General features: G+C 42.9%; 1 protein-coding gene across 2 annotated transcripts in view; it reads right to left on the reverse strand.

Annotated features, from left to right (window-relative positions):
- LOC311138921 (phosphatidate phosphatase LPIN2-like) overlaps positions 1–10373 on the reverse strand; it is a 32520-nt gene extending 22147 nt beyond the window's left edge. The window contains exons 1-5 of one of the 2 annotated variants that reach the window (XM_084173728.1): positions 10303–10373; positions 4067–4267; positions 2227–2322; positions 771–1021; positions 431–541 (exon numbers count right to left, since the gene is read on the reverse strand). In XM_084173728.1, coding sequence (XP_084029854.1) covers positions 431–541; positions 771–1021; positions 2227–2322; positions 4067–4258 — 650 coding nt within the window. In that variant the 5' untranslated portion in view covers positions 4259–4267; positions 10303–10373. Of the gene's footprint in view, positions 1–430; positions 542–770; positions 1022–2226; positions 2323–4066; positions 4268–4705; positions 4727–10302 lie in introns of those variants that run through there. The other variant, XM_084173729.1, reaches the window with a different exon arrangement.
- Between the last annotated feature and the right edge of the window lie 1435 nt (positions 10374–11808).

Genomic DNA, 11808 nt, shown 5'->3' on the forward strand with positions numbered 1-11808 from the left:
TTTAACTATATAGATAGTTCCTTACTTATGATGATGAATTTGTGTGTACCCTTTTAAGAGCGTCCTGCCGAAACTGCGCTAGAAAGAATACAATGCAGAGCCCGCCCTCGGAAGCCTCGCCTTCCTGGCAATAACAGCGGGGCTCGCATTCATTTCCTCAATTCAGTACCGCTCTTCAGCGAGCCGAAATATGTTATACCTCGGTAAAATAGGTCTTTAGGTTTGAACGGTTTGTCAGCCTGAGTGCACCTGACTGGAAACAACGACACAGATGTAACCATGTGTGCCATTCAATGTATTATCTGAGCAGCACTGGTGCTCCCAAGGCAAAATTCCATGTGCATTCCACAAGTCACGTTTCTAAGTGAGTGTTTAAAATAATAAATCACACCGGTGGAAAACCAATGCCTTAGATGGTAAGTTGTCTGACCTGCTCTCTGATGGGGACCACTCTCCCTCCGAGTGAGGATGTACGTCCCTGGTCTGCACGGCCCCCAACTCTTCATACGGTTCCTCAAACAGCGAGAAATACACAGACTTACTGTTAGAGAGACAAAAGAGCAAGCCACAGGATATATCAGAACATAAAGCTGATCATTCAAAGCCATATACCGAATGCTATATCTAACAATAGGACCTGGGTTAAATATATATATCTTTTTCACCTAACACTTGAGGTGTGTTTGATTTAGCTTGGCAGGCACAATGAATCCGATAGAATAGTCATTCTTAACCAATAGAATGAATGTTTAACGGGAGTTGACATTGACCTGGCGAGCATGGGTGTGGTGGGCTCTTCTTTGGAAGGGCTCTCCTGTTCCGTCTGCTCCCGCTCTCTCTCCCTCTCATCGGACGAGGAGCTACCATCTTCTCTTAGGTGGGAGTCGGAGCGTATGCGTTTGCGCCGCCGCTTTTTCCTGCGTGTGCTACCGGAACAGGGGGGGCCTTCGAAGGTTTCCTCGGCCCCCTCCGGGAGCTCGATGAGGATGGGCGACGTGCAGAGGTGGGCTGGCACTCTGGACTGGGGATGAAGGGGAGAAAATTAAGGCACAACTAAAATACAAATGGGTTGTGTTAACGTACTAGGCTACACATACAGCGAGTATCATAAGTATTCACCCCCTTGGATTCTTTCACATTTTGTTGCATGACAAAGTGGGATTGAAATACACTACATGACCAAATGTATGTGGCCACCTGCTCGTCGAACATCTCATTCCAAAATCATGGGCATTAATATGGAGTTGGTCCCCCCTTTGCTGCTATAACAGTCTCCACTCTTCTGGGAAGGCTTTGCTGCGGGGACTTGCTTCCATTCAGCCACAAGAGCATTAGTGAGTTCGGGCACTGATGTTGGGCGATTAGGCATGGGTAGCAGTCGGCGTTCCAATTCATCCCAAAGGTGTTGGATGGGGTTGAGGTCAGGGCTCTGTGCAGGCCAGTCAACTTCTTCCACATCGATCTCGACAAACCATTTCTGTATGTACCTCGCTTTGTGCACGGGGGCATTGTCATGCTGAAACAGGAAAGGGCCTTCCCCAAACTGTTGCCACAAAGTTGGAAGCACAGAATCGCCTAGAATGTCATTGTATGCTGTAGCGTTAAGATTTCCTTTCACTGGAACTAAGGGGCCTAGCCCGAACCATGAAAAAAAAGCCCCAGACCATTATTCCTCCTCCACCAAACTTTACAGCTGGAACTATGCATTGGGTCAGGTAGCGTTCTCCTGGCATCCGCCAAACCCAGATTTGTCAGTCGGACTGCCAATGGCGGTGAGGTTTACACCTCACTTTGGAGTCACCAGGCGCCAACCTAATAAGACTCACAGCTGTAATTGCTGCCCAAGGTGTTTCTAACATGTATTGACTAAGGGGGTGAATACTTATCTAATCAATGTATATTAGTGTTTTATTTTTCATTAAATCTTTAACAAATGTTAGATCATTTGTCTTCCACTTTGACAGAGTATTTTGTGTAGATCATTGACCAAAAATGACAAATACATTATAATCCCACTTTGTAACAACAAAATGTTAAGAAATCCAAGGGGGATGAATGCTTATGATAGGCATTGTACATTGTCAATAAGCCAAAGAACAAACAAAAACAGGCTACGTCATGTCACCTTCCCTATTAGCTTAACACGTCTACAAAAAGAGGTTAACCTCCACTAATGAACAGACCTATAGGATCAGATTGTCTCCAAATATTTTTTATTGGACAAACCTCAAAATCTTCATTTTCCTCCACAAAAAAAGCTTCTCCGTTGTCCCCCAGCTTCATTTGCAGGTAAACTGGCTCCCCATTGATCTCAATGTCCACCTGCAACACACACAGTCACAGTCAGTGTGTGTGAGTGTGTGTGTTTAAGAGAGAGCGTGTGCATGCGAGAGAAAGTGTACGTATGTGAGAGAGGGTAAGAAAGAGTGTGTGTGTGTGTGTGTCTGTCGATCTGTCTGTGTGTGTTTATCTGCTTATATATACAGTGCCTTCAGAAAGTATTCATACCCCTTGACTTATTTCATATTTTGTTGTGTTACAGACTGAATTCCACATTTATTACATGCATTTGTTTTCTCACCCATCTACACACAATACCGCATAATGACAAAGTGAAAACATGTTTTTAAACATTTTTGCAAATTTATTGAAAATGAAATATTTAAATATTTCATTTACATAAGTATTCACACCCCTGAATCAACGCGTTATAAATCACCTTTGGCAGTGATTACAGCTGTGAGTCTTTCTGGGTAAGTCTAAGAGCTTTGCACACCTGGATTGTACAATATTTGCACATTATTTTTTTATTCTTCAAGCTCTGTCACATTGGTTGTTGATCATTGCTAGACAGCCATTTTCAGGTCTTGCCATAGATTTTCAAGTAGATTTAAGTCAAAACTGTAACTCAGCCACTCAGGAACATTTACTGTTCTCCTGGTAAGTAACTGCAGTGTATATTTGGCCTTGTGTTTTAGGTTATTGTCCTGCTGAAAAGTGAATTTGTCTCCCAGTGTCTGATGGAAAGCAGATTGAACCAGGTTTTCCTCTAGGATTTTTCCTGTGCTTAGATCTATTCAGTTTATTTTAATCCAAAAAAACTCCCTAGTCCTTGCAGATGACAATACCAATAACATGATGCAGTTATGGATTTGCCCCAAACATAAAGCATTGTATTCAGGACAGTCATTTGTTTGCCACTGTTTTTGCAGTTTTACTTTAGTGCCTTGTTGCAAACAGGATGCATGTTTTGGAATATTTTTATTCTGTACAGCCTTCCTTCTTTTCACTCTGTCATTTAGGTTAGTATTGTGGAGTAACTACAATGTTGTTGATCCATCCTCAGTTCTCCTATCACAGCCATTAAACTCTGTAACTGTTTTAATGTCACCATTGGCCCTCACGGTGAAAACCCTGTGTGGTTTCCTTCCTCTCCGGCAACTGAGTTAGGAAGGACGCCTGTATCTTTGTAGTGACTTGGTATATTGATACACCATCCAAAGTGTAATTAATAACTTCACCATGCTCAAAGGGATATTCAATGTTTTTTTGTTTTTTTACCCCATATACCAATAGGTGCCCTTCTTTGCAAGGCATTGGAAAACCTACCTGGTCTTTGTGGTTGAATCGCTGTTTGAAATTCACTGTTCGACCTTACAGATAATTGTATGTGTGTATTGTATGTCATTCAAAAAAATCATGTTAAACACTATTATTGCACACAGAGTGAGTCCATGCAACTTGTGACTTGATAAGCAAATCTTTTACTCCTGAACTTATTTAGGCTTGCCATAAAAAAGGGATTGAATACTTATTGACTCAAGACATTTCAGCTTTTCATTTTTTATTAATTTATAAAAATTTCTAAAAACATAATTCCACTTTGACATGATGTGGTATTGTGTGTAGGCCACTGACAAAACATCTCAATTTAATCAATTTTAAATTCAGGCTGTAACACAACAAAATGTGGAAAAGGTCAAGGGGTGTGAATACTTTCTGAAGGCACTGTACTTGCACCCATTATGTGTAGGCTACACCACACACTGTCTTTCTCCATACTCACCACTTTTTCTTTGGAGCGCAGCACCCCAAGCTTGCCGAAGCGCACGTGGAACGGGGAGCACTGGAGGCTGCCGTCGGGCTGCCGCACCACGATGACATCGATGCCCCCCGTGAGCGTGGCTGGGTTCAGGCCCCGGTACAGCTCCTTCACCGTCACAAACACAGACTCTGCCAGCTGCCCCACGTAGTTCATGGTCTGGGACTGGAGAGAGAGAGAGAGAGAGCAGGAGGGGGGGGGGGGGGGGTCAAGGTGCAATTCTTGTCCAACGGTTTCACAATTCTCTACCAATCAATGTTATTGAATCGAGAATACATAAGGCCTAGTCCAGGCTCCTACTGCAAATGATGTAACATGTTTTCAAACTTCCTGAAAGGCAAACAATTTGTTGTCGTTCAATAATAAGGTAGGCTATCCTCTTCTCTCTTCCTCCCTATAAACTACACTCCCCTGTGGGCTTCTGCCATATTGCTTTCACCTGTTGTTTCTTCCCATGTGTTTCTTACCTGGTTAAATCAAAACCAAGATGGACCAAACACAATAATCGAGCTAGAATACAAAACAATACACTTTTTAGAATACTAGGATAATATAGCCTAGTAGGCTATCCAAGTTTGTTGGCAGAATACAACATACATTTACCTTCCCAGGATCATGTCCACTCTAAAATATTGTCACGCTAAACTGAGATGCCAATAACCTAGCGTAAGTGTTTTAAACAAGCTTTCTTGACCCTTGGAATTAATGAGTGTTGATGAATTATTATAGGTTAAAATATCCACTGCTCTGAGGAAGATCAAGGTCCATCATTACATACCCAACAAAATAATCTGGTGATGTCATTTCCTTTAACTACTCATGATGATGCATTGACACACCTTATATGGAGTTCCTATTTATGGAGTTTCAAAAATGATGGATCACTATCTTTCTATGCTGTTTTGTCACTAAGACAGGTCTGAGGTTATATCAGTGTAATAGGCTACAGGAAACAAATCAATATTGAGAGATGTTTTGGTACTCCTGGTAGGCTCCTTGCCTGAAATGCTCTGTAAAACAGCTTGTGGAAAAAGTCAAGGGCTGTGAATACTTTCTGAAGGCACTGAAGCTTAGGCTACATTTTGAGTTGTGTCCAAGAGTGTCTTTTGGTCAAATCCATACCAGCTGACTGATTAGTAACATTGTAGAGAAAGGCATGCGGTCCAAAAAGCATTTTCAGCATAGACGCTATGACAAACCACAAGATGAGAATCAAACGAGAAGTCTATGATTCACAGTCAAACAAATCACATAGCCTAGGCCTAGCCCCAAGGCTAATAAAAATGTTAGTTTCTGCATTTTGCAGTAACCTCCATTAGAAGTGATCACACATTCAACAAGACTGTCCGAATTCTGATCAAGCTGGTACTTTTGAATGAAAACCACTCAGTGATTTGCATATAAGCTTTGAAGACTCTCCACAAAAACTAGGCACGAACCCAAATAACAAACAAACAAAACAGGGAGTCCTAGCATTAACCGAGGCAATTGGGCTTCTCTATTTTTATTCTGACGATCCACTGTTGACAATAGGACTTCGAAAGGTGAAGGAGTAGCCTATCAGAATGTTGAAGACCGATAAAACAGGCTAAGGCTAATCGTGGAGTCAGTGTACTGTTACAACAAAATGTTGAATGTGGGTTGAATGTGGATTCAAGGGACTTAAGAGGAAAGACAACAAGACCGAAAGTAGAATCTGGCGCAACATAGCCTCCCCAAAAGGATATGGCTAGCAGTTTCAGGCCTTACCAACAGAGAGAAGTGAAGGTGTCCTTTCCCCACAAGGCCTTGTTCCCTGGACCCCCCTGTCGCCATCTGTCACCCAAACTTCCTTCATCCCCCAGAATTCTTTGTGCTCCCCAGAATCAGTCCACTGGCCCTCCAGTTAGCCCTACGCTAGGCTACATTTTGGACACTTAGGCTAGAAGACTCCAAAGCCACCTTTGTAGACCCGCAGATACTTTGAAAAGAAAAAGTCATTTTCGGCCACTACAAAGTTCTGTCCCAATGAGTTTTCTAATTGGCATATACGCCTAGCCCAGCGCTAATAGTCTCTAGGCCCATGTGTTCTGAGCTGGGAGGCAATATAGCAGTCTATGAGAGACTCCCAGTATATTCACTCACATCACCGCTCCCTCAAATCACTCAAACACACACACACATTAAGGCACGTATACACTCGGCCTCTCACACACACACAAGCACAGAATTCACACTTCCCCTCTCACTGCACATGACAGCCAGGCCAGCAGTTTCTGAAAAGCTTGGCCGATCTATTCACGAACACTCCGCTCCAACACACAGTGACCAGTCACCCGGCGCACTCTGGGATTGACTGCTACTCTCTGGCCATTCTAAAATAGAAACCATGACGCGCAACGTCAACACTCTAATAAACCCTACTGTTTATCAACAACTATTTCTATTGGGGACTTGAAAGCGGTACTTTTGAGAACTTGAAGGGATATCCTCACATGAACAGAAAAGAAAAAGGGTGAGTTGGTGCACACCACACAAGGGGGTGAGGGAGGAAGTATGGTGTGGGTAGAGGTCCAATTGACCAAATAGCCTAACCATGCTGGTTCTAGAAGAGGGAAAGCTCCTGGGCTACAGCAATGATGGTGTGATTGTTTTCTTCTCTTTGCTCTGTCAGGCTTTTCTAGTTGCGGTTCATTTTTTTTTTTTTGTGCGATACATTACTTTGTAAAAGAATCTGCAAGGTCAGCAGTAATGGAGGCTGGACATAAAGCCAGCGATGGACAATGACGGACAGTTTGTGTGGGGACAAAAATGGAGGGAGTGCAAACTGAGTATGATGGTGAGGGAAAACTCCTGGCATTGGATACATTTCTGGAAAGCCAAGAGTAGGTCTATTATTTCATTGAGATGTCCACACATGATTAAGCTAGTTGAACTGTAGTACTACTGCAGTTCGGTTACTCAGATGTCTATGAAAAATGGCCAGTATGCGAATGACTTGACTTTGCTGCTGATCCTTTCAAGCATTGGACAAAGCTTGCTATTACTACTTTTCCTGATGTGTCAGACTACAACTTTCATTTTGATAGGCATGCATTGTAGCCAAGGAGAACCATTCCTTCAGACTAAGTGGTGGAGATAATTCAAAGGCAAACAAGGCCAAAGGAAAAAAAAGACTCATCCAATCTGTTAGAAGCAAATGATACATCATTGGTCAGAAGCCACCTACTCACAGCCACCTACTTCATCACTACTTGTTTTTGTAAGAAGTGTTGACAAGCTGAATGTACCGAGCTGTCTGTTTAAACTACTAGCACACAGCTCGGACACCCATGCATACCCCACAAGACATGTCACCAGAGGTCTCTTCACAATCCCCAAGTCCAGAACAGACTATGGGAGACACACAGTACTACAGTGAGGGAAAAAGGTATTTGATCCGCTGCGGATTTTGTACGTTTGCCCACTGACAAAGACATGATCAGTCTATAATTTTAATAGTAGGTTTATTTGAACAGTGAGAGACAGAATAACAAAAAAATCCAGAAAATGCATGTCAAAAATGTTATAAAGTGATTTGCATTTTAATGAGGGAAATAAGTATTTGACCCCTCTGCTAAACATGACTTAGTACTTGGTGGCAAAACCCTTGTTGGCAATCACAGAGGTCAGACGTTTCTTGTAGTTGGCCACCAGGTTTGCACACATCTCAGGAGGGATTTTGTCCCACTCCTCTTTGCAGAACTTCGCCAAGTCATTAAGCTTTCGAGGCTGACGTTTGGCAACTCGAACCTTCAGCTCCCTCCACAGATTTTCTATGGGATTAAGGTCTGGAGACTGGCTAGGCCACTCCAGGACCTTAATGTGCTTCTTCTTGAGCCACTCCTTTGTTGCCTTGGCCGTGTGTTTTGGGTCATTGTCATGCTGGAATACCCATCCACGACCCATTTTCAATGCCCTGGCTGAGGAAAGGAGGTTCTCACCCAAGATTTGACGGTACATGGCCCCGTCCATCGTACCTTTGATGCGGTGAAGTTGTCCTGTCCCCTTAGCAGAAAAACACCCCCAAAGCATAATGTTTCCACCTCCTTGTTTGACGGTGGGGATGGTGTTCTTGGGGTCATAGGCAGCATTCCTCCTCCTCCAAACATGGTGAGTTGAGTTGATGCCAAAGAGCTCGATTTTGGTCTCATCTGACCACAACACTTTCACCCAGTTCCCCTCTGAATCATTCAGATGTTCATAGGCAAACTTCAGACGGGCATGTATATGTGCTTTCTTGAGCAGGGGGACCTTGCGGGCGCTGCAGGATTTCAGTCCTTCACGGCGTAGTGTGTTACCAATTGTTTTCTTGGTGACTATGGTCCCAGCTGCCTTGAGATTGACAAGATCCTCCCGTGTAGTTCTGGGCTGATTCCTCACCGTTTTCATGATCATTGCAACTCCACGAGGTGAGATCTTGCATGGATCCCCAGGCCGAGGGAGATTGACGGTTATTTTGTGTTTCTTCCATTTGCGAATAATCGCACCAACTGTTGTCACCTTCTCACCAAGCTGCTTGCCGATGATCTTGTAGCCCATTCCAGCCTTGTGTAGGTCTACAATCTTGTCCCTGACATCCATGGAGAGCTCTTTGGTCTTGGCCATGGTGGAGAGTTTGGAATCTGATTGATTGATTGCTTCTGTGGACAGGTGTCTTTTATACAGGTAACAAGCTGAAATTAGGAGCACTCCCTTTAAGAGTGTGCTCCTAATCTCAGCTCGTTACCTGTATAAAAGACACCTGGGAGCCAGAAATCTTTCTGATTGAGAGTGGGTCAAATACTTATTTCCCTCATTAAAATGCAAATCAATTTATAACATTTTTGACATGTGTTTTTCTGGATTTTGTTGTTGTTATTCTGTCTCTCACTGTTCAAATAAACCTACCATTAAAATTATAGACTGATCATTTCTTTGTCAGTGGGCAAACTTACAAAATCAGCAGGGGATCAAATACTTTTTTCCCCTCACTGTACATAGAGCCATGACTACATTGAACTCTATTCCACATCAGTAGAATCAGATTTTAAAAAATAAATAAAATAAAAATAAAATAAATAATGTAAAAATATACCTTATGGAACAGCAGGGACACACACAAAAGGTAGACACACACATACAAGTGCTAGCACACGCACGTACGTTGTAATATTGTTGTATGGTGGTATTATACATTTTGTATTGTAAATATGTAGTGGTTTAATAATGTTAATAATGTTATATGATGTACTGTTTTATCTTTTGTTTTACATGTAATGTAAGTGCCTTAATATGTTTGTACCCCAGGAAGAGTGGGGGATCCCTAATAAATACAAATAGTGTGTACCTCTGACATATGTGCTACATCATTGGTTAGAAGCCACCTACTTACAGTGTGTACCTCTGACGTTTTGTGCTACTAGCATGGATCTGACCTGGAGCAAGCAAATAAAGAACATAATGCATGGAGGTGTGGGAGGTGGCATTTGCCAGGGTCAAAGTACGAAAACGCATGTCGGTCTGGATAAGAGTCTGCTAAATGACTAATATGTAAATGTATTGCCAAAATCCTCGCTCCTGCAACAATGACTTTGCGATAGTTTATTGAATTTAGAGATGGGCCAAAATTCAACCAAACCATTGTTTGGACCAAACAAACGACTAAAATGGTCTGTTCAGTATTAGATTAGTTAGTGTTAAGAGGTTTTTAATAGAAGTGACCTTGAAAGCAGAAAGCTGTTTACTTTGGGCACTCATTGTTCCAATAAGACATTACTTCGACTATTGAACCATTTCAAACCAGACTTGGACACTGTGCAATGACGCAAGTCAGTTGGTTTGCCACATTGTTTCAGCGAGACAAAACGCGCAGTTCCACGTTGATGACCAACGTATGTTCAAAACACTTTACATTCCGTACTTATCTATAGTGTTCAAACCAAGTGCGTAGCTAAAAGCAGTTGGTGGTTTGTTAGCAGCTAGTCAGCCATCATAGTTGTCAGGAAATTCATATTATGGACATCAACAACATGATCAACCAAACTCCCCGTCCCTTGCGACGTGGCTGACATAGCTACTATTAGGTTCGCGTTACAAAAATAGACTTATAAACAATATCAAAATAAGATTATTTCGCACATAATCTTTCTAAACATTTACATGTAATTTTTTAAGTAACGATTCTGTTTATTTGATCTTACCTACAGACGGAGTTTCCACAAAATGATTCAATGACGCTTCCCACTTCAGGCGCGTGCGCACACGATGCTCAATGGAAGAAGATGCAAGTCAGCCTTTGAGTGGTACGCCGACTGTAACCGGAAGTCGACATGCACCAGGGTTGCAATGTCTGCATTTATCCTAAATTGGGCTTGTAAAATTGGGTTACTTTGAAAACGAAGTCGCGGGTGAAAATGTACAGTCGTGGTCAAACGTTTTCAGAATGACACGTGTATTGGTCTTCACAAAGTTCGCTGCTTCAGTGTTATGATATATTTTTGTCAGATGTTACTATGGTATACTGAAATATAATTACAAGCATTTCATAAGTGTCAAATGCTTTTATTGACAAATGACAATCACATTAAGGTTATGCAAAGAGTCAATATTTGCAGTGTTGACCCTTCTTTTTCAAGACCTCTGCAATCTGCCCAAGCATGCTGTCAATTAACTTCTGGGCCACATCCTGACTGATGGCAGCCCATTCTTGCATAATCAATGCTTGGAGTTTGTGGGGTTTTGTTTGTCCACCCGCCTCGAGGATCGACCACAAGTTCTCAATGGGATTAAGGTCTGGGGAGTTTCCTGGCCATGGACCCAAAATGTCAATGTTTTGTTCCCCGAGCCACTTAGATATCACTTTTGCCTTATGGCAAGGTGCTCCATCATGCTGGAAAAGGCATTGGTCATCACCAAACTGTTCTTGGATGGTTGGGAGAAGTTGCTCTCGGAGGATGTGTTGGTACCATTCTTTATTCATGGCTGTGTTCTTAGGCAAAATTGTGAGTGAGCCCACTCCCTTGGCTGAGAAGCAACCCCACACATGAATGGTCTCAGGATGCTTTACTGTTGGCATGACAGAGGACTGATGGTAGCGCTCACCTTGTCTTCTCCGGACAAGGTGTTTTCCGGATGCCCCAAACAATCGGAAAGGGGATTCATCAGAGAAAATGACTTTACCCCAGTCTTCAGCAGTCCAATCCCTGTACCTTTTGCAGAATATCAGTCTGTCCCTGATGTTTTTCCTGGAGAGCAGTGGCTTCTTTGCTGCCCTTCTTGACACCAGGCCATCCTCCAAAAGTCTTCGCCTCACTGTGCGTGCAGATGCACTCACACCTGCCTGCTGCCATTCCTGAGCAAGCTCTGCACTGGTGGTGCCCCGATCCCACAGCTGAATCAACTTTAGGAGACGGTCCTGGTGCTTGCTGGACTTTCTTGGGCGCCATGACGCCTTCTTCACAACAATTGAACCTCTCTCCTTGAAGATCCGATAAATGGTTGATTTAGGTGCAATCTTACTAGCAGCAATATCCTTGCCTGTGAAGCCCTTTTTGTGCAAAGCAATGATGATGGCACGTGTTTCCTTGCAGGTAACCATGGTTAACAGAGGAAGAACAATGATTTCAAGCACCACCCTCCTTTTAAAGCTTCCAGTCTGTTATTCTAACTCAATCAGCATGACAAAGTGATCTCCAGCCTTGTCCTCG

The sequence above is a fragment of the Coregonus lavaretus genome, assembly GCF_964263955.1.
Source record: "Coregonus lavaretus genome assembly, chromosome: 12".
Lineage (NCBI taxonomy): Eukaryota > Metazoa > Chordata > Actinopteri > Salmoniformes > Salmonidae > Coregonus > Coregonus lavaretus.